The 23,566-nt window shown below is 30.9% G+C and overlaps 3 protein-coding genes and 1 long non-coding RNA gene across 10 annotated transcripts; 1 reads left to right on the plus strand and 3 right to left on the minus strand.

Annotated features, from left to right (window-relative positions):
• On the minus strand, nt 1-4,556 carry LOC106778910. Of its 5 annotated transcripts, none has more exons than XR_002668964.1 (6): nt 4,125-4,556; nt 3,039-4,038; nt 2,836-2,876; nt 1,140-1,268; nt 979-1,053; nt 1-571 (listed from the first exon to the last, which is right to left on the minus strand). It is a non-coding gene; the product is annotated as an uncharacterized LOC106778910 (long non-coding RNA). The 5 variants fall into 5 exon arrangements; XR_001377206.2 differs by having other exon boundaries at nt 1,140-1,214; nt 4,125-4,554; XR_002668963.1 differs by lacking the exon at nt 1,140-1,268 and having other exon boundaries at nt 3,039-3,674; nt 3,873-4,038; nt 4,125-4,551.
• An 833-nt stretch (nt 4,557-5,389) lies between these two features.
• On the minus strand, nt 5,390-10,625 carry LOC106757208 (TMV resistance protein N). The gene is made up of 7 exons (XM_014639832.2): nt 10,132-10,625; nt 8,923-10,030; nt 8,491-8,766; nt 7,737-8,387; nt 6,955-7,642; nt 6,494-6,876; nt 5,390-5,575 (listed from the first exon to the last, which is right to left on the minus strand). Exons 1-7 carry the CDS (start codon nt 10,623-10,625, stop codon nt 5,552-5,554), a joined length of 3,624 nt encoding a protein of 1,207 aa, XP_014495318.1. The 3' UTR covers nt 5,390-5,551.
• A 2,166-nt stretch (nt 10,626-12,791) lies between these two features.
• On the plus strand, nt 12,792-14,194 carry LOC106768809. Of its 3 annotated transcripts, none has more exons than XR_002667130.1 (2): nt 12,792-13,731; nt 13,850-14,194. XR_002667130.1 is itself a non-coding variant. In XM_022778366.1 (2 exons), the coding sequence occupies exons 1-2, from the start codon at nt 13,159-13,161 to the stop codon at nt 13,923-13,925; spliced, it is 360 nt and encodes a 119-aa protein (XP_022634087.1). In that variant the 5' UTR covers nt 12,792-13,158; the 3' UTR covers nt 13,926-14,194. The 3 variants fall into 3 exon arrangements, 2 of the variants coding, with proteins under 2 accessions (XP_022634087.1, XP_014509633.1); XM_022778366.1 differs by having other exon boundaries at nt 12,792-13,442; XM_014654147.2 differs by lacking the exon at nt 13,850-14,194 and having other exon boundaries at nt 12,792-13,442; nt 13,548-13,837.
• Nucleotides 14,195-22,157: 7,963 nt separating this feature from the next.
• Nucleotides 22,158-23,151, minus strand: LOC106757217. Its single transcript, XM_014639843.1, has 2 exons — nt 22,984-23,151; nt 22,158-22,703 (listed from the first exon to the last, which is right to left on the minus strand). The coding sequence occupies exons 1-2, from the start codon at nt 23,149-23,151 to the stop codon at nt 22,158-22,160; spliced, it is 714 nt and encodes a 237-aa protein (XP_014495329.1).
• Between the last annotated feature and the right edge of the window lie 415 nt (nt 23,152-23,566).

Consider the following 23,566-nt stretch of genomic DNA (forward strand, 5'->3'; position numbering starts at 1 on the left):
AAACACAATAAATNCTTGCAAATTTGTGATAATGAAGGCAGTCTTACATGCACCAAAATGGAAAATAGACTATTACTATTACAGATCCATCTCATGACTTCAACATTCCAATGTTTCTTAAAAATATTTTCAAAATCCTTTAGCTGCAACAAAAAAGGGAGGGGTTTACTAAACTTTCTGCAGTATAAACTTTTTCATTTTCTTTCTATTCTCAAAACTGTCTAAACTTAAGAGAATATCTCGTCCATGCATAATTACACCTTTACACCTATTTATTTACTAGGAAAAATTACAAATCAGATTTGAAAGGAAATCTATATTATATATTTTATTATAATCATATTTATAAAAAGAAAGTGGACTGTGTAGTACCATCTCGATTCCTCGTGTTTCTATGTATGATCTACCCAAACTTATTATGCTTGAAATGTGTCCTCCGTTTGCCACAGCTTTTGTTGGTCCAATCTAGGTGTGAACTTGCACTGTCTTCTCTTTGATGGAAATATTTTCTGTGGTTCCAAGTGTCTGTGTTGCTGAACGTTTAAATGGTTCAACAGAATAGCCTTCTTTGCTGCAAGAATAATCCTTGTTAAATGCGGTTACGAAAATATTGTTTAGTGTTACTGTAATTTATGATGTCATGTTTCTATTGCAAAAACAAATGAGCCAAGATGTCATTGTAGGGTTATAGCTGCTAAAGAAAGAAACAAAACACAAACACGACAAGAACAATAGGATTGGAGATACAAAGGCACAAGAAAGGAAAGCCGAACTAGTACTATCAAATTGAGCTCTAATTCAAATTTTAAATGAAACTGGTAAGCTGTAAGCCTTTTACTACGAACTCACTAGCAGAATTTGACAATCGCTAGCTCACTTATCTAAAGATACAGATATCTAGTTAAAAAAACAAAGGGAAAATCCTCCTTTGGAAGTTCATATTCATCCAGATAACGTAGTTCGTTAATGTCAACTTACTCGGCACTTTGTTTTCTTCAAGTTCTCCAGCAAATTAGCAATCTCAAGCTGCTTCATCACTGTAGCATGTAGTACCTGCATCAAAAGCATAAAGTTTAACCACCATCCTATCAGATCAGCATAATCTAGAGATCTGTATGACTGGAAATATAGACCAATACCCTCTTGGTCTTTTCAAGGTCAGACTCAACAGATTTTATCCTATCCATGGAATCCATGAGCATTTTCTCCTTCTCCTGCGGCATACCATCAGGTTTGTTGCTAAGTTCCTCAAAGACATTTTCTAGTCTCTGAAGACGTTGTATACACGGGAGAATATATTCTCTTTTAGAAGCTGCTTCAACAGCTGCTGAAGACTATAGGTTCTTTCTCAAATTCAACATGAACATTACCAAGTTGTTGTAAGATATCATGACCTAAGATTGTCACTGGTTGGCTTCTATTTTCAATAGTTCCATCAAACCTCATATGAGCCAATCTAAACCTATGTCTTCCATCTAACCACCGACGATGACTTATAAAACAAAATTTCCCACCTTTGACAAGCTTCTTAGCACTAGCATTGATCCTTGCTTTGTATTTGGTGACCAGCGTTGTTAGTCCTATAGTTTATGCTATTGAAAATATATTCAAAGAAGATTTGGAGCTAGATCGACAACTAAAGCTCATTAACAAACCTCCTGTCAAAACTATTTATGTGTTTTATAGTCTTCTTATACATTAACTTTCAATTTCGTTTACGAATCCAATCTCATTATATTGACTAATAATTTCTTTTTCATATTATGTATATTTTGTTTTATATTTTATAGACAAAACATGGAGATATTAACAAACAACCTGCCTTTGACCATCCTTTTCTTAACAATCATAAACTTCATGTGTATAATTAGTAGTTTTAAATGTGTAAAAACTTTCAATATTTCTTTCAATGCACTTGTAATTTTAATATTTATTTGTGTTCTTTAATTTCATGATAAACCTAACTTTCAAAGACCAATTGGAAAAATAAGTATGAAAAAATTATCTGGTAGATTTATATTTCGATTTGATAAATACTATTCTTAAAGGGACTGTTTCTATTATCAGAATAAAAAAAAGAATATCTCATTCGAGAAATTTTTTTATTAAATAATAATATTTTCGTTTAAGATATTCTTGGAGTTTATGTATGTTGTCTTATTTAGTTGAATTTCAAGTTTTCACAATTTATTTTTATAAATTATATCTATTTTTATTGAACTTTTATAGGTTGCAGAGGTAACTGTCTCATCAAAATTTGGTCAATATTTCAGCATTGCTGCATCTAATACTGTTTATATTATAATCCAAAAATACTAAGGATCAAATGTCTCCTTCTCATATAAGGGTTTAAAATGGACCAATATTACTCATATAAATGTTCCCTTACAATAACATGACTCCTACTTAAGCCCCTGTGCTGACAAAGTAGTATCCATTTGATTTTGATTAGAAGTGAAGTTTCTTTGTCTTGTTTCTACCTTAATAGTTATAGCACATGGTTGTTCAAGAGCTTTGTCTCTAAGGTGATCAGTTGATATGTTAAAAAGCCACCCTCTATTATAAGTTATACATACCATTTGGACAAATATTGAAATGATCTTAAAAGGTTTTATACCAAACTCTCTATTTATGTCTGCATATATTATTTTCTGAGAAATCATATTGGATAAAGCAACAACATGATTTAAACTTGACTAAAATTATTGCACATATCAGACCACACAATTCAGAACTAATTTTCAGAACTAAGTGGAATTTACATTGACCACACAATTCAGACCAAGAGGCAATATATGAAGATTAATAATTTAATGTGAACAATGCATGACTCACCTTATCAAAGTTACAGATTCTCTAATTTACAAGACCAATTCCTGCAAAACATTTATGCAAATATGAGTTTGATAATCAGTACTGCAATAAATATAAATAATAACACAGGCTGGTTGTTTGGAATTATTAGAGGAATTCATGTGTTTGGTGGGTTGTGTGTTGTGTTGTGAATGATCTTGAAATTGAGATCACAGAATCCTCACCTCCAACATCTCTGTCTCTGTCCCATCTCTGCCCCTTCTTTCTTTCATTCCTTTCTTCTTCTCTTCTTTGTTTTTGGATAAATACGTCTCCACCACTATCAATCATTTCTACATTTTTTCATTTTACTCTTTACCCTACTCCATCTAATCCACACCACAACTAGCTACAACTTAAAAGGAAATCTAATTAGTGAGTGAGTGAGCTCGGCTACACATCTACATCAACCCTAAACTAACATTTTTAAAAAGAGGGTTAAAAAAAACTAATTTGATGATTCAATAAAGAGGGTTAAAGAGAGATTGCATTGTATTGCATTGCAGCGGCAGTCCTTTTCTATGAAAACATTGATTTCAATCAATCCATCACGAAGCTGCTGCTACACTACTAGTTGGAAAAGGAAAAAAGGAAAAAAATAAGTTCTGTTGAAAAGCCATCTCCATCACCAGGTAGCTGATAAAGCTAACCTAAGCTAAAAACAACATAGTTATTTCTGTCCAATCTCATAATCTCGAAGAAAATCTCAAGTTGGAACTGCCAACACCCTTCACCGCCACTACTCAACGTACGACGCTTCCTTTCTCGGCGGCAAATACGTCCCAAATTTCTTACCATTATTATTATTACTGGATTGCGTTCTAGGCACAAACAAACAACAGAGTTAGACTCTCTAGCTACTTCAATTTTCTTTCTTATATTCTATTACACTGTAATTCATTCACCCAACTACTCATTCACTTCTCACTGCAGTTCATCAGCTGAGAAAGGAAAGAAACAAAAAAAAAGAAAAAAGAAGCAGAGGCAGGTCCGAAGAAGAAGAAGAAATTAAAACTCACAGCTAGAAACGAGGTGATTAAGTTAATTCATCCCTAAGACCCACCGAACCCCGCATTTGAGTTGAGAAAGCCGAAACCAAACGTGGAATTGGAATATTTTCAGAAATTCCCCCTCTGATCTAGCGAGACGCGATTGGAATTGGGAATCTGAGGAGCAAGAAAAGCCCTGCAAAGAGAGAGCGAGTAAAAGCATGTTCAAAATTAAAAGAAAGTGAATAGGATTAGAGAGAAAAGGAAGAAGGAGAAGCTCACCGATCAAAGAGAACGTGAATTGCAAATGGAAGCTGCGAGAAAGGGATCAAAGTGAATAGGATTATTCAAAAGCCAACAGAGCACCACGATGCCTCGATGCCTCGACGCCTCGACGACGAACAAAATTCTCAGCCCAAGCAAGGGAAGAATAACACGAAGATGGTGCAGGAAATTTGGGGGAAAATGATTCTGGTGAAGTTTTAGGGAGCGAGGAAACGAAGGCAATGAGCGAGAAAATAGGGTTTGAGGATGAAGGCAGAGAGCGAAGGTTCATGACCAAGGTAGAGAGCGAAGGTCAGAGAGAATAAGGCAGAGTGAAGGTTTAGGAAATGATTATGGCAGAAGAAATGAACCGCGGGGCAGATAGATATTTTGAGAATTACATTAAAATATTTAGGGGCGGGTTAAACCGCCGGAAATTTTGGAGGTTTATACGACAACCGGAAATTAACCCCCCTAAAATATATTATTCTTGTAGTGTGTAAGTATGAATTACAACCCATATTAATCTTTATATATCTATATATATATATATATATATATATATATATATATATATATATATATATTAATATTATATTGTAATCTATAATTTATAACATAAGAATACAATTATAATTAAAAAGAATATTCTAGTAGGTATATGTATATATATTTTTTAAAATATTAATCCGGTTAATTTTGCCTTTATTTGATTATATACAATTTCTAACTATGATCTTTTGAAATTTTATTCAAGCAAATTATTCTTTATTCTATGTGAATAACAACTAAATAAAAAATAAAAATTTTATCCCTCTGTGAACATTAAAAGAAAGAAAGAAATTAGAAAAATAATTAATTATTGAAATAAAGAATAAGATTATGTTAAGCCGTTCCCAGATTTGACATGCAAAGCAGTTTTGAAAAGCAATACTATGATTAATAATAGCCACCCTAGTTTAATATGAAACAAAAATATGATTATTAAAGAAGATTGAAGGGAAAATGATAAGATTTGGATGTGAATGGTGATCTTGTGATAATATATTTTGGTTTGCGTGTTATGGTTGTGTCTGAACTTTGAAAGACAAAGAAGAGAAGCGTGAAGAATGTAGATTAACTAGGAAGAAATCCATCAAATTTTTGGAAGTTGTTTAGAGAATACAAATAATTTATGTATAAAAAATTGAGAAATAAGTGGTGGTTTCAATACATACATACTTTTTTTACCTTTATATTTATGATCTACGTTGATGATTATATCTACATTCATATTTGTTTCTGTAATTATTATGTGTTTCATAAGCATTTCGATATTCCATTGTCAAAATAATATCTTCATTGTACTTAGATGCATCCAAAACTCACATCAAACCTTAAAATTTTAGAATCTGAAAAATTGGAAATAATATTATTTTCATCCATCACATCATAGAAATTCTATTTCAGTTGTTCTTCCTCTGATCAGTCTGCAGAAATATAGCTTTAATGTCTGAGATGTTAGCTTTAATGGAAGAGTTGTTNATATATATATATATATATATATATATATATATATATATATATATATTCAAATATTAATCCGGTTAATTTTGTCTATATTTGATTGTATACAATTTATAACTATGATCTTTTGAAATTTTATTCAAGCAAATTATTCTTTATTCTATGTGAATAACAACTAAATAAAAAAATAACAATTTTATCCCTTTATGAACATTAAAAGAAAGAAAGAAATTACAAAAATAATTAATTATTGAAATAAAGAATACGATTAAATTAAGCAGTTCCCAGTTTTGACATGCAAAGCAGTTTTGAAAAGCAATACTATGATTAATAATAGCCACCCTAGTTTAATATGAAACAAAAATATGATTATTAAAGAAGAGTGAAGGGAAAATGATAAGATTTGGATGTGAATGGTGATCTTGTGATAATTTATTTTGGTTTGCGTGTTATGGTTTGTGTTTGAACTTTGAAAGACAATGAAGAGAAGTGTGAAGAATGTAGATTATAACTAGGAAGAAATCCATCAAATTTTTGGAAGTTGTTTAGAGAATACAAATAATTTATGTATAAAAAATTGAGAAATAAGTGATGGTTTCAATACATACTTTATTCACTAAATGGTGAACTGGAGAAGAAAAACAAAGTGCAAAGTTGAAGGTAGGTGGAAGTTTTTTTTTTTCTTTGAAAAAGGATAGGTTGTTTCCATTTTTTAACACACTTAAACTTTCCAAATAAAATTTGAGAACGGGATGAAAACATAAAAACCACTGAATCAGGTGTATCATCATCGTGCCTGTACAATAAGCATTTCGATACTTTCATCCATCACATGCTAGCTGCACAGAAATTCTATTTCAATTGTTTTTCCTCTGATCAATCTGCAGAAATATAGCTTTAATGTCTGAGATGTTAGCTTTAATGGAAGAGTTGTTAGCTTCAATGGCAGAGATGTCGGCTTTAATAGCACTGAGTTTCTCTCCTAATTCTTCTTTCATTTTCCTAATCCTGGTCAACTTTTCATGTATCTTATTTTCCAAGACCATCATAGTATTTCTGAACTGATTCTGAGTTTCCAAACCTGCTTCTACTTCATCAACTTTAGGTGATTGGGATGCTGTTGACTCAATTTCCATACTTACATGAGCATTGGACTCACTTGAAAGTTCTGATATCAGTGGTGCGATTTCTCTTTTGGCCTCGGAATTTTGCGTCTCTGCAGAACTTGGAGCTAATATTGGTTGATCATCTACAAGTACTCCATCTGAACCAAAGGATAATATGAATAGAAGCAGAAGTAATTTGATCAAAGAGTAAGAAAGGAAGGACAAGGGCATTTTACCTTGGTTATTGGAGTCAACAGTGGATGTCGATTCTGTTGAATCTGAATTGTTGTACTCATAATTCAAAGGTTGTTCACCAATAACAGATTCTAATGTGGTTGTGGGGTTGAATAAAGCAGAGGATTGTTCCTGTTCTTGTGTATCAGATGCCTCACCAAGCACCACAAGTTTATTTTCCCTAGTAGTTGCTTTATAGAGATCAAAAGGATTTTCGAACCGAACATCCTCCATTCTACTTAATGTTCGATTGACATAAACTCCTGTCCTTCTGATTTCTCCCAACTTACTTGAATCATTTTCTGGATTTATCCTCAACAATATTTTCCCAGGAATCCACTCATTCGTCAAAAGCGCTTTCTGAATATCCGAATTCAATGGATGTTGATAATCATATTGACGGTTGAATATAATTACGTGACTATCCTCAGTTGTCCAATTTATATTACCACAACGGAAACAAGAAACACACTTAGAGATTTTCTTTTTTACTCTAACAAAGAAATTATACCTGGCAATGAATGGAGGCTTGACATTATCCCAGACTCCAATAATAGCACACACAGCGAGAGTGGGCAATTCCTTACGAAACCAAAAACTTACAGAGCTTCCCCTGCTAGAGTGGTCAAACAATTCTGGGATTTTCAGACCTGGAACAACAAATATTCTCATTGCAGCAGAATGAATGGCCTGTGAAACGGGTCATGTCACATGCATGGTGAGTTTGGGAAAAGAAAGACATAGCAAGTTAATGGAATCACTCAAAGAAGATAGACACACCCACCTGCCTGAGTTTTAATGTCAAAGAGTTGGCTTCAACTGGAGAGTTTGCTGCGGAGAACTCATTAATACTCGACGGAAGTCCTTTAATTTCTTGAAGCTTCTTGCAGTTGGTGACGTGCAGAAATTTCAAANAGTGACATTCTTCAATGCTGGCTGGAAGGATTGTAATGTCTAAGTTTCGTAAATATAATTTTGTCAAATTAGGAAAGAACATTGGCAGGTTTTGAAAGAAATTGGATGATTCATTAATTTCAAGCATTTTGCCTTTCCCCAGGGACAATACTTGAATACCCTCAAGATTTTGCATTGATAGTGGCAGATTTCTTATGCCAGTTCCTACCAAGTTAACGTGTTTTAATTTGTGCATTGGTGCCAATACTTCTGGAAACATAAGAAGACTACTGCAGCCCCGAAGGCACAGATGCTCCAAAGATATCAACTTTATGCGACTTGGACCAATTGTGAGCTTGGTACATCCTTCCGCACAAAACTCTTTAAGATTAAGTAAAGATCCAACTGAATCATGAATCTCAAACAGATTTGTGCATTCACCAACAAAAAATCTTGTCAAATTGGGGAAACCAGAGATGTCAGGTATTCGTCTAATATTCATACAACCTCTGAGAATCAAGTGTCTCAAAACCTTTGAATTCTGCAAAATAACAAGTCTACAATTATTAGTTTGTTTTTTTTGAAGATCAAGTGTTCAACCAAAAGCTAAATTAATTTTAGATGACTAATAAAATTTTACATACCTGTAGTGGTTTGTCCCATCCAAAGTAACTGTGTGACAAGTTGAGTATGACAAGATTCTTGAAATGAAAATTACTCGGTAAAGAAGTTGCAGGATATCCACGCCATTCCAGCACTCTCAAATTGTTTGGCAGAGCAGCAGGGCTTCTAAGAAAGCCAACATTCTTTTCTATAAGAAGCATCTGTAAGCTTTTTATTTTTTGAAACTTTGGAATGCATTGCATTTCTTCTTGGTGTTCTGGCATGTCCAACATCATCGCTTGAATTTTATCATTTTCCTTTCAGGCCAAAAGCAGAAAAGGAGCCATAAAATTTAGAATTCACAAAATGTAAATGCTTTGTTGGCTCTTACTATCGAGAGTTAAGAATCATGAAATGTGTACAGATTCAACTCATGATGTAATGAAAGAAAAGGAATGGAATTGGACTCTTACCATGTTTTTCTCCAACACGCAAACAATGTCCTCGTAAAACCACAACCTATTCCTTTTGTGAGGCAGAGTTGATTGTTGTCTAACTATTTCTTTTCCCATACACCGAATCATGTCATGCATTACCACAGTTTCATGTGAACATTTCCGAATTTTAATGAGAGATTTTTCTTCCAGCACTCTCAGACCAAATTCTGGAGGAAAACCTCTTGCCTCAAGCAAATTTGTAAGGTATCTAAGAGAGCATCCTCTAAAGAAGCAAGCTATNTCAAGAAATATTTCTTTCTCATAAGCATCCAAACTGTCATAGCTAACTCTAAGAACTTCCTGAATATCTCTATTTGGAATTCTCTCATAAGTTTCTAACGCAGATTCCCATTCATTCAAGGTTTTGCCAAACAAGTTCGAGCCTATCGTTTCCAAAGCCAACGGAAGGCCATTGGCATAATACATTGCACGCTTTGTGACTTCCTTGTAAGATGGATCAATTTCTTTGTTCTTGAAAGCATTCCACTTAAACAGTTCAAGGGCTTCCTTAAAGTTAATTTCACCAACCATGTACTGTTTTTGAACTCCATGAACATCTAATAAATGCTTATCCCTTGTTGTTATGATGATGATGCTACCAGGGCCAAACCAATCAAGTCCTCCAGCAGTTGCTCGCAATTGTTCTTTTCTGCTAATATCATCAAGCACAAGGAGGACCTTTTTCCCACAAAGTCTGTGTTGTAGTATTGGAATTCCTCGATGCACATCTCCTAACTTGATATTTGTTTCCCCCACCAGCTCAGACAACATTGTCTCTTGGATATGCACCAGACCATCCTTNTCTGATTTTTCCCTGACATTAGCAAGAAAGTGCGAAGCTTCAAATTGATGTGCCATCAAGTTGTACATGGCACGTGAAAGAGTTGATTTTCCTATTCCTCCCATTCCATGAATCCCAAGCATGGTCACTTTCTTATCAAACTCACCACCCATGAGTTCTTGTATCTGTTNCATCCGANCTTTCAANCCNACAGGATAATCAGCAATATGCAAGGGAGGTCGATTAAGNTTAGTGGAGANCTCTTCTGTGATCTTTTTCACTATCTCAGACTCATACNNTTCACTGCCATTCATANNAGAGCAATCAAATCACTNTCACATNCATTNTGGNAAATCAGAGAGACNATTGCTANATACTGATAATTTGTAACAGAGATGACTTACCCAGTTTTGAAATGCAAACCAGNNAAATNAGCAGCNTGACNCAAAGCCAGCCTCCATTNTTGAAGCTTCTGAATGTCATCTTTGAATCTTTCAGCATGCTTTTCAAATGCTTCTTGGTAACTCCCTGTTTGATTTCGCAATTGAGATGGCTCTAGGTCATAAAACACAGGCAAAATCCACATGTTCTGATTTTTGTGGCACTGAATGATATGGAGAAGTTCGTNCAAACAAAAAGTTGAGAAAGCATAGNTTTTGGAGAAAANAATGATGGATATCCTGGATTCTTGGATTGCCTTGCGAAGAGAAGGTNTGATCTCTTCTCCCTTTCTGAGAGCTTCATCATCNATGAAGGTAAAGATTCCNNTTTGACTCAAAGNACTGTAAAGATTACCAGTGAAACCAAAACGGGTATCTGGACCACGAAAACTAAGAAAAACATCATAACTGTATTTTGACATAAAAGAAGCAGAAGAAGTTTCTTGTTTTTGAGCCATAATAACGAAACTCGTAAAATGCTTTGTTTTTTGTTTCATTCCTTCAATCGATCATACAACAAGAAAGTAATATCAACAAGATATTACTTTGATTTTGAGAGTTTCTGTTAAAAAGTCAAAGTCGTTATTTTTAAATTTTATCATCATTTTCAAATCATTTTCCATTCTTGTGGTTCATACTACTTTCTTTTGGTTTATCTTTTTTTTCCACCCGTTATAACTGCTATGTGGTGTCGTGACTTTATTTATTTAATTTTATTTTAAGGGAAAAAAACAAATTTCTCACCAAAAGCGCGGCAAAATTCTTAAAATATAAAAGATCAGAATTGGAAAAACACAAAAACAAAGTATATAATAAATAGTAAGTTATATAAAAGACTTTGCTGAGCATGTAAAAATATTTTAAATTCCTTTTGGTCTCGCCAACATTGACTATAAAGTAACATAATATAGGGATGATGTGACTCAATTTTAATAATTTACTCATTAAAGAAAATTACTGAAAGTAATGTATTTCTACCTTAATTCTTATCCTAGATATACTTACTAGTCACTAGAAGCTCAATCCTTAACTTTTAAACAACTTCCGCTCTCTTTTTTTCCATTTAAATATTGTTGCAACCGGGATCACGACGAAACGACGAACCGAAAAACAAACAGTTTGAAAAAAGATTTTGGAGTCGCCATCATAATTTATTATGAAAAACTATTGAAAAATCCCTAAAAATAAAAACATGGCCTACGAAAAAGAGATTTTTAAGTTCAGAAATCGGTTACACTTAAGGAAGGTGTTAGCACCTACTGCGCCCAGAGGCAATACCTTTAATTAAATGTATAAAATTAATGTGGTTTTTAAAATATTTAATTTTCCCCAAAAATAAAAGTAAAATAAAATAAATTATTAGGAAACAAAAATAAGTAAAATAAAATAAATTATTAGGAAACATTTTTTGTTTTATGAATATTGACCTTGGTCCTACGTACATCCATCGATTAATGGACAATCATAGGAAAATGTTTGTGAGTTTGTTAAAAAAAAGATTGATTTACAATTTTGAAGAGTGAACCCGAAAATCAAGGATCACATAATTTTGATAAAAAGATTTAGTTTAACAAAAATTAACCCGAAAATCACGTATTTTTTTATATTTTAAGAACGGTGGGAAGAAGAAAGAAAGAAACCGATCATAGGTCGACGCATAAGCTTTATTTTATTATTAAAAAAAACATTATTGGTGTGTAGTAAAAAAACATTTAAAAAAAAAAAAAAAGTTCAGAGCACAATTAAAAAGAAAAAGAATGGTGCAGAGATGACATACTTTTTTAGCCTTCAGTTCTCCCTTGTTTCTTCTTTGGTGATTGCGGTTGACAGAACGCGTGAGAACCTTTTTTTTTTTTCTATATTCTCTTTCGGTCTTTCTTTCTACTGTTTCTGTAAGTTTTTCCTCTCTATCTTTTTTTTTTCAGTCCCTTTTCTTTCACAGGGTGTGTGTATTTATAGACACATATTGTAATATTATGACAATCTTGTCTTAATTGAGAATTAATTGACAATGAGCAAAATAGAGAAATAAATGGTCTGAATTGCAATCAAATAATATTCAAGACAAATATTATAATAATTATCAGAAATTTGCCTTTTTTTCAGGAAAAAACTGATGCAGCAAATTATATCAATATATTAAGGAAGATTATTTTATCATTTTCATTTTTCTTTTTTTTTCTTTGCCCACATTAATTATTATGCTCTTATTATTTAATTTTGATTATTTACCTTCCTCATACAAATATAAAATTTTAAAAATAGGTTGGAATTTGATCTTTTGAAATCAAATTATAATATTTGAATTAGTTTCGGTTGATGTTTTAAATTATATATATTTTGGTACGATATTTTTAAGAAACTTTAACCAAAAAATGATAAATTATAAAATTAAAAATTTTAATTATTTTAATAAATAAATTTATACAAATTATTATTTCTATTAATTTAATTATATCAAAATAAAGTTATTAAAATTTTACTTAGACTAGTCTCTAAACCGAATATTATTTGGAATACGCCAAAAAAAAAAAAATCCAACCCACTAATATGACTCTCTTTTTCTGGATAAAATATAAGACATATCAGAATAAAATGGGTTTATCCCTAATTCAAAAAAAATCAAGTTATACAATTGCAAAAATAATTATGAAATTAATATTTTTGGGGAGTGTAGGACTAAAATATCGAGATATAAGAAGGGTGTTGATGTCTCCACCTCCCCCATTTTCTTCTTTTACCTCCCCAACTTTCTTCAACTTTTTCTTATTACAAAAATAACCTTTTTTTTTTGTCTTTTTTACCCTTTTTAACTTTTAATCCTCAACCCCTTTACTCTTTGCTCACAGCCCACCTCTCCCACCTCTATCTCCCCAAGCTTTTCAATCAGCACTCCGACAAACACTCCGAGAGACACTCCTCTACGACGCTCCTCCGCCATGTTCCTCCGCGAAGCTCCTCCGCCACACTCCTCCGCAACGCTCCTCCGCGATGCTCCTCCGCGATGCTCTTTCGCGATGTTCCTCCGCGACGCTCAGCAGCCCCATCTGGCTGGCGCCAATGACCTGGAGGCAGCGCAAGTTGGGACAGTCGGTGGCGAGTCAGTTGTCGATGACTTCGACGGGGAGCATGTTTTCCTCGCAGAAGCACCAATTGGGGACGAGGTCGGAATGGAGGTGCACGGAGAGAACCACCCGGATCGAGCAACCGATCGCGGCTGCGCTGGGAGATCTGCGCCTTGAAGCTCTCAACGATCTGCCCTTGTTAAAAAAATTGTAATGGTTTCTTACAACTTGATTTGGTTCATTCCCGTTATGAACATTTTATAGTTCAGTGACTCTTTTATCTTAATATTTCCAAAACAAATCCTCTATGGTCAGGGATTTTGCTTGCAATTGCTTCACCGGTTCAATTCCAGAGGAATGAGCTTCAATGAAATTAGCTTCGATATGAGTCCGAGTCTTTTCCAACTACATGCAAATTTTTGGCTCTATCTTTTCTTGTGAATCGCTTATCTGGAGAATTTCCAAAGCATTTAGGAAATTTTACAACTCTTAAATATCTGTATGTTCCAAACTCTAATTTAATTCATTCATATTTATCATAGATATTATCAGGTTTATTGAAATCCTCAAGAATGAGGTATAACACTAACCTCTTCATTTGTCTTGTTTCCTATTAGAATGTTTGAAGCAAACCAATTTTGTGATGCGGTTCCACCTGAGCTTGGGAAACTAATCAACTTGCAAAACTTCTGAGGCATACCAATTCCTTTTCTTGTTTTCATGGGTTGATATGATTATTTGATTTTTTATTTTTTATTTTTTATTTTTACTTTCTCTCCTAATCTAACGATTTTGTTTTTCTGCAATTTCAACACGAAAGGGTTCTGTCATCCAATCAATTGACTGGGAACTTACCGCTTACACTTGTTGGGCTACAAAATTTGACCGACTTGTGAGCTTTGATTTTGTTCCTTCTCCTTAATTATAACCCAATTACGTAACACATACACTGCATCTCATGCATACTATTCATTATCACATTGCAGTAACACATACACTGCATCTCATGCATACTATTCATTATCACATTGCAGTAGAATAAATGATAATAATTTTACTGGAACAGTACCCAGTTTCATACAGAGCTGACAACATCTCCAGAGTGTGAGAATGGCGAAATTGGAGAGGAACATCGAAATACCATTGAAATCTGAGTAACGGATGTGGACATGCGATTTTAACTCAAACGGACATTGACATCCGTTTTTACCGTAAACGGATTAGACGAATTCTCATATCCGTTTAAAAAAGGTTCTTTTTATAAACTAAATTTTAACTTTGAAAAAAAACTTTTAAGGATAAAACAGGAATAAAAGAATAAAATGAAGGGTAAGAAAGAAAAGAGGGGGTGGAGGAAGGAAGTGGGGAGGTGCAGGGAGCAACATCCTAAGAAGAATTAGTCTAGTTTTAGATGCTTAAAAGATCCTTTATATCACTGGGCTTAGCCCGTATTCAATTTGCATACTTTTTTTATGTCTGTTTCTTTCTTTTTACTTCCCTTTTTTTCTCCTGCATTTAAAAAAGTTATATTTTAAAATACATATTTCGAAAAATATTTCCACGTACAAAGATATTTTTCAGAATAATTATACAATGAATTTTTTAATGTATTTTAAGGTAATCCAGTTCCGAAACCATGTTTCAGAATGGACATTTTCGAAATACATTAAAAAGTATATTCCGAATTACACCATCCAAAACTCAAAAAACTATCACGTTCGAGCTTCCTATATGTTAGATGAGCTACAACTTTCTTTTTTACATAGCACACACAGAAACTCAGTTGCAAACCATTGCTCCCCCAACATAAATGTGAAAGGTGAACATGTTTAGAAGAAGTTATGGTGTGGAATCATTTTATGCCTATGTTGTACAAATATATCAAATATATATGACAAAAATAAGGTTCAAAGTGAAACGTAAGATGGTGATGGATCTTTCAATAAAAGATCGTTGAAAAGATACAACATCAATAAATTATGAGTCAAATCCAAACATGAGATTGACATCATTATTAGAATTGTGCAACGAAATAATTATATTTGGATCAAAATCAAAACGAGATTAATTGATTTCTTTAATAAAACCGTGACTATTAAAATTTCTCCCCTTTTTAAAACTGAATTTTTGAATAAATTTAATTTTTTTAGAGAAAAATAAAGAATATAGTTATCTCTCTAAAGATTATATATTTAGTTATTAATCTCTCTAAAGATGGATGAACATATCACTAATAAACAATCACAACTTACAATCACAGAGAATAAAATTTGGGTTAGAAAACATCTTAAAGACACAAGAGATGAACAACACCTCCTTTGAACACACAAATGATGAATAGTTTTTCCTCGCTACAACATAAGTACTTAATCATTTAAGACACACTTAGTGAAAGTTCTTGCTCTACTCACACTAGATCTTACAAAAACTCTTTTTAAAACACAGAAAGTTTCTTTTGGCAGCATAACATTAAACCTCTAAAAATAAAAGTTATTGTCAAAACTAGGTTAGCCAAAATATATAGACTCTTATCTTCAAAAATTAGGTCAAGAAACTAAATAGTATGACTACAACTGTCACTAATAATCGATCATCTCAAGTGATAATTGATTATCACAGAACCTTTTCGAATACCTTTTTCAGAAGGTGATAATCAATTATCACATAGACTTTTATGAAAATCTGAAATTATTTTCGATAGTCAATTACCACTAAGGTTGATTGATTATCACAAAACATTTTTGAAATATGATATTATGCAAGTTACTTTGTAACTCTCAAAGCTAAGTCTTACAAATATAAAAGACTTATTACAAAAGTTTAAAACAAAACTATAAGTCTTCCAATATCTTTTACATGTTTGAATTCTTAGACTTGCTTTTATCATTATTAAAATATTATGATCTTTATCATCTTCTTTTCTGCCAACAATTAATTAATCTAAAACAAAAAGAAAAATCACATTCGATCTTGTTATCCATTAGGTGAGCTACAACCTTCTTTTGGACATATCAAACACAAAAACTCAATTACAAAGCATTTCTCCCTAACATAAACATGAAAGGTGAACATGTTTTCAAGAATTTATGGTGTGGAATCATTCTATGCATATGTTTGTTCAAATAGTTCAATAAAATGAGAAAAAAATAAGGGCCAATAGGATGATCATGTGTTGAAGATTTACTTTAATTAAGGATATCAAAGTTATGATGGTGATGGGTCTTTCGAGAGAGGATCATCGAAAAGACACAACACCAATGGGATACGAGCCCAATCCAAACATAAGATATTGACGTTTGTTAATGAAAAATGAAAAGTGCACTGGTCGCACACAACAAGTAATAAATATTGTTCTCTCTATAGGAACTTGTGCAACACATGACAACTCTTACAATTCACAACTCAATTAGAAAAAAAAGATCACATAAGCACAAAGAAACTCTTTTTGGGTTTTATCAAGCAATTAATGTGTAATGTGAAATTTAACATAAAGTATTGACAGTTGTCAAGACTAAATTTTATTCACTTCATTCACATACATTCACAAATATCTCAATTTCATATTCAAGTTAAAATCTACTCACTACTCAAATTATATTCCTAGCGACTTTGAATCTATGATAACTCATCAAAGTCCAATCCCTTGGATCATCAACAAGAAATTATCCATTAAGTTCAATAGTCTTAAGATTATTAATGAATCAAGTTCAATTCCTAGATACAAGCTCCATTAGGAAGTCAATTTCAATGTTAGGTTCAAAAGACATTTTCTAAATCAAATACTAACCTAAATTTGAAAAACATGTACATACATATTAGCAACACAAATTATACAAGAATTTAGTTTATTACATTTAATCTCAACAAAATAGGGTTAGCTCTCTATGGTAAAGAACCTAGGGTTTCCAAATAGAAGAGATAGGGAAGAAATAGAAACCAAAGAGAATATTCAAGCCCTTTTCCCAAAGTTCTTTGCAGCCGCTCCATGCTCTGATAGCACCTCTCATTTGCGTTTTCATTTCCAAATTGCAACCCATCTTCCTCTCCAACCCCAAGGGAGGAAAATCACCATGAATGAAGAAAAATACCCAAGGAGGAATGAGTGAGCTTTCCAACACCCCTAGCAACCTCCAAGATGCTCTCTTAAGAACCTAAAAGTGTTTCTCTATTGTGCAAAAAAAGGGATGCCATGAACCCTCATGAGAAGCATAATTAAATACCCAAAATTTGACATGTCAATGTTACGACCGCTTGGCCCCGTCTTAGTATCACCAAGCACTATCAAATAAAACACAAATAACAACTCCCTGTAAGGCCACCACTTGACACCTCTAACCACTGCCTGACGTCGCCTTATATCGCTCGACATTCTTAGGCACGATTCCAATGAGGTTCAACACGAGTATTTGCTCTAAATTCATCTTTTGTTGTGTAATCATATTCCCTTGAGGTCCAACTTATTACTTTCCTTTACTAGGATTACTTTTTAATCACTTATTTCACATACTCAAAATAGATATTAGAGATAAAACAAGCACAAAATAACAAACACAAAAAAGAAACAAAAACAAGATAAACTTTAGGATAAAATAAGATAAAAGGTATAAAGAGTTGAATTTATTCACTCAAATTAACATCATCAACATCACCTTTAACCCAAAACCTCTTAATAATGGGTTTATGAGATTTATCTTTATATGGTATTCAACTTTCTCATTTTTACTCATTGTGGGACTGAGATTCACACTTGGCTATCTCAACAATCTTCTCCTTAAGTGTAAGTCATTTCACATTGGCACTTTCTCCTCAAGCTTAACCATGAGTACCCATTAGTTGTATCTACATTCATCATAACAAAATAGTTTTCTAACCTTCCGAATTGGTTACCAAGACTAACTATCGGTTATAGTTACTAATGGGTCTTTCGAGAGATAATTTCCAAGAAAACACAATATTAATAAGACTTGAGCTCAACTTATATAAGAAACTAACATCACTTCCAATCTAGAATCTTAAAACAAATCGTGTATGAAAATATTTATATGATACTTAACTTTCTTATTTTTACTTAAAATAGATCTTAGACTCACATTTAAAGTTTCCAACAAATGATTATTTTGGTTTATTGGCATGTCTTTGCCAAGGCCTCAATCTGGGTGTAAAATAATTTTTCAGTGAAAGATACTTAAGTCATTTCAATTGGGTTATAGGGGTTGGAGGAAGAAAACATGGTGGTGTAGGAAGAAACCCTTTTATTGTTTGCGTTTTAACTCTCTTTAATAGTGGTCGTCCTCTCTTACACACGGAAATACATAGTTAACCCACATATTTGTTCTACTAATTTGTTTGGCTAAACTACGTTGCAAATTTAACTAGATTTATTATTTAGTAAATGAAAATAATAATAATAATAATAATAATAATAATAATAATAATAATAATAATAATAATAGTTAAAAGTCATTCTAGAAAAGGAAATAACATTTATGCGTAAAACTAACTGTTTAAATTAACATATGCTTTTATTTGCTTGAATAATTTTATTTTGTTTTTATTAACTTGTGAATAGTTAAGAGTTTAGTTTTTAAATCAATCTTTTTTGAAGAATAGGTTGTGAATGACATCAACCTTTTGATGCTAGTTAATATTTCGTTGTTGTGAAAATCCAACGAATTAGAAAGTTCAGTTTATGACAATTTGGTGATTCCAATTTCACAATTAATTAATATATTAAACTTTGAATATTATTCTAATATAAGCAAACATAACATACATATATCAATCCTAGTTTCTATTATCAGTTCACGGATTACACAAAATCATTATATTATATTGTGTACGCAACAGTTTTTATTTATTTTTATATAGAATATACAATTTTAGAGTTCATAAAACTAATATATCAGAAAATGAGCTTAACCCAATTACACGTTGCTTGTAATCCAATGAGAGAGGATTTTATTTTATTCAACATTATGATTTTCCACTATTACGAGTTAGTCAGGATTATAAGGTAATAAAGAATTTGCTTCAAATGTTTAATATAATTAAATATTTTAGGAATTGAATTCGAGATATATTATTGAGATAAGCAATTTTAGGTTAGTTGATTCATGTATTTAGTGTGCTTCCATTATCCAGATGACTTAATAATCTCAACTAACATAGTAATTAACATTGATAATTCACTAAAAGAATCGATCACATAATTAATTTAGTAAGAAGCAAATAGATAAAAATTATTTAAATGTGCATTTTACATAATTATCTTCACATTTAGAAAAAGATATCCCGACTATTTTTCAGTTATCTTGTCTTTATATTTTATACAAGAATAAAATATATATATTATGAATTTCATTGAAATATAGATTATATGTTAAACTTATTTATTGTTTATGTTTTAGTTACATAAAAATATTTATTGTATAATATGAAAACTAAATATTAATTTATCATATATCAATATTGCTCTTGCATCTTAAAATTGTGTGTTTTTTCGCCCTCTACATTATCATTTTTCTTTTAAATATTACTTATTAAAAAAAGTTAGATTTAAGAAATAAATAATAAAGATAACAAATAATCCTTTCTATATTTGATTAGGCTAATGTAAAGATATTAATATAAACCTCATATCATAAATGCAAAGTTAAATCTCACAACCAACTTATACATACAATTTAAATTTCAACTCTTTGACTAAAATAATTTACTTATAATTATTAATACTGGACGCTAAAGCAACTTAAAAACGAAGACTTTTTTTTTCTTCCGTACTATATACGAGGAAGCTAGGCGTAGATGATTTTTAAAAAGTATTTTCTGTTTTTTTAATTAAAATTCAATTTTATTTTGGTTTTCTTACTCTAAACTTTATATAAATATAATATTTTTTAATATGTTATGTACAACTTTTAAAATTAAATAAAGATCATGTGATGATTTTATAATTGGAGATAAATATGATTTTTGCCCATAATATTTAAAAATTTAATTCCTATCAAAACTCAGTACATACTGATCCAAATCTAGTAACAGTTAAGTATACTATCTTATGGTTCAGTTTTTAAAAACTGAACTGATAAGAGTTACAGTTCAGTTAACTGTGAGAACTGTATCTACTCTTACATCTTTTCTAAGTTCAGTTCAATTGTTTCATCTTGTTAAAAAAACTTTATTTAATAATAAAATATTAATAAAAATAATTGTTCACATAAAAAAATAATAATTAATTTTTTAAATATCACAAAATTTATATTTTTATCAATAAAAATAAAAAATGTAATTTATATTTTTATATTTTTTAAGTTATATATATATATATATATATATATATATATATATATATATATTTTATTAATAAAATAAATAAATAATAAAATAATTTTTAATAATAAAAGAAATATAAATAAAATAGAAAATAATAATATTNTAATAAAAGAAATATAAATAAAATAGAAAATAATAATATTAAATAATTAAAAATCAATTTATTAGACATTTATGAATAAAATAAAATAAATATTAAAATAATTTTCAATTAAAAAGAACATGTATTGTTATACTATTTAGTTTAAAAATTAGTACAATTCAGTTTAAAATTAGTATAGTTACTAGTTCAGTTCAGTTAAATTATAGTTTAGTTAAAATTAGTGTAATTTACAATTTAGTTAATAGTTCAGTTAGTGTAATTTACAATTCAGTTAATAGTTTAGTTTAGTCTACAGTTCAGTTAATAGTTCAGTTAATGCAGTTTACAGTTCAGTTCATACTGCAGTACAGTACAGTTCGGTTCAGTTTGATAAAACAAAATATAGTTCAGTTCAGATTGTCTGAACTGTTTTACAGTACAGTTCAGTTTTTAGCAGTGCAGTACAGTTCAGTTCGATTTGTCCACCCCTATATATAATATAAGTGATGTACTTTTACTCCATGTGCCTAAGTACATGTTTTCTTTCAAAGTAGGATAAAACTTAATTAAGTTTTTATAGTCATTAATATTAAATTTTAAGATAACACGGTATTGAATCATACTTTTTTTTAATTCAATAAGAAAATTTAAACTCCATAATTAAAGTTTGAATAAATTTGTAGATTGATATTAATATATATATATATATATATATATATATATATATATATATATATATATATATATGAATTTGGTCTAATGATATTAATATACAGTTAAGAATTATAAACTATTGGTTACTTGAGATATTCACATATTTGTTCTAATTTAATGATATTAAGAAATTATAGAGAGTCATAAATGATTTGCAAGTAGGTGACATATTCATATTTATTAACTGTTGAATATCATGAATTTTAAAATTATCAATTTCAATATATAGATTAATATCGGAAGTACTAAAATCTTACAACTGCTTTTTTTTTTATCCCAATTTTGTGATTTTAGAAAACCAAACACAAACAATACTTTAACAATTTGTTTCAAAACTGTAACTTTACTTTATTTCTGTTTTGGACAACTTTTTTCATAATATTTATTTTGACTATGTTTATATTTTAGCTGGAGCGACCACATTTTTTTTTTCTAAATAAATTTTAAATTTCAAGTATACTTACATATAAAAACAAATATAAATACTTATCCTACGTTTAGACGCACTTTTTTTTATAATTTCAGGGATGAAATTATGTTTATTTCCTTACAACTTAGGTTAATCAAATTGATAAACACGTTTCTTTATTTATTTCATAAACAAATGTGAAAAGAAAATTTTCATTTTGCATCAAAATTTGAAAAAAAAAAGATAAAGAAACATAAAAAGAAAAAACTCAAGAATTAAAAAGATTGTAAATCCAGGTAAATATTTCTTCATCTATTTTTTATTCTGGATTAATTTGATATATAAAACACTGATAATCATACAACTTTTCACATTCTTTTCTTGGTGCTTAAACTGAGACACTGATAAAATTTGTACAAGTGTTCTGATTTTCATGAATAAAACCATTTGGCACAGAATGAAAATCCAGATTGTAGAGCAGAACTAGCATGGCTATTGAAGAGAGGAAAGTTGGCACAGGTCCAAAGATCCAAAGCAAGAAAGAAAGTGCAGAATAGAAAATCCTGTTTCCCAGTGTGTTCAAGAAAATGGCTTTATCGAAAATCTGAGTTAAATACTGTGGACTGACTAAGGACTTGTGATCTTCTGGAGAGCAAATAAGAATATTGATTTGATTGAGAAACCCTATGCAGGAAGTGTGACAGAAAAATGAAAATAAGAATGCAGCAAGGAGAATGCCATATTTCAGACCCACCATTAATTCCCCGTCTGCTCCAAAAATGGTGGACTCAATTGCATGTTTAGCACTGTAAGTGCTGCTTATCACTGCTCCAAGCCCAGCACATATCAGAATGGCTGATGTCGCCATTAGGGTTGATGCCATTATCCAGTTTCGAAGAGATTGGATCGCTACCACATTCTTTTTGTCAATTTCCTGCAACATAAAACATTGAAATCACTCATCATGGATGTCTTGGAAGCCAAAACAGACAAAAATATTATGTTTTAGGATGAAAATCTAATAAAATATTAAGTTTGTTGTATAATTTCTAAAATCTAATGAAAATTAAACTAATTATTTAAATTTCAAATAATTTATTCAATACATGACATCTCTAACTTGCCACGATTAATAAAACCTTCAGTAAATCATTTATGGTATTTTCCAGAAAAAAAAAACAGTTCCAAAACATTACATGAAAGATGAAGAATACCTTGATCATGACAAGAACCCATGATCTGCGACTATCAGCTTCTCTTCCAAAGGTTGTGGTGAAGGGCTGTGTCTGAGTCTTATGCCATAACCAAACATGATATGCTACAATCATCACTAACCCTAATGGCACCAATATCACATCTAAATAGTATTTTCTCCACTCCATCTCAAATTAATTAAACTCTCTTCTTCATCTACTGTTTCGTGCTTTACTTTTTTTTCACCTTAGTTAGCTGCATTTATATATACTAAACATTTTAATCCATTAATGCTCATGAACATACGCACGTGCTAAAGAAGTTTAGGTAGAAAAAAAGAAGTTAAATTTATCATCAATGAATGAAAAGATAAAAATGTTTTGTACTAAAGTTATCAAACTCGCGAGTTTATGTAAACTCGTGAGAATTTCGTAAATTCGTAAGAGTTTACTTCAGATGAAAAATACTATATAAATAATATCTTAATTCAAATAAATCTATAAAATTATATAATTTTAAATAAATAAAATTTATAGATATATAGTTCATAAAATTAAATATTGTAAAACATAAATATTTAGATTATTGTCATTAATTTTGATG

Source organism: Vigna radiata, chromosome 1 (genome assembly GCF_000741045.1).
Source record: "Vigna radiata var. radiata cultivar VC1973A chromosome 1, Vradiata_ver6, whole genome shotgun sequence".
Taxonomy (NCBI): Eukaryota; Viridiplantae; Streptophyta; class Magnoliopsida; order Fabales; family Fabaceae; genus Vigna; species Vigna radiata.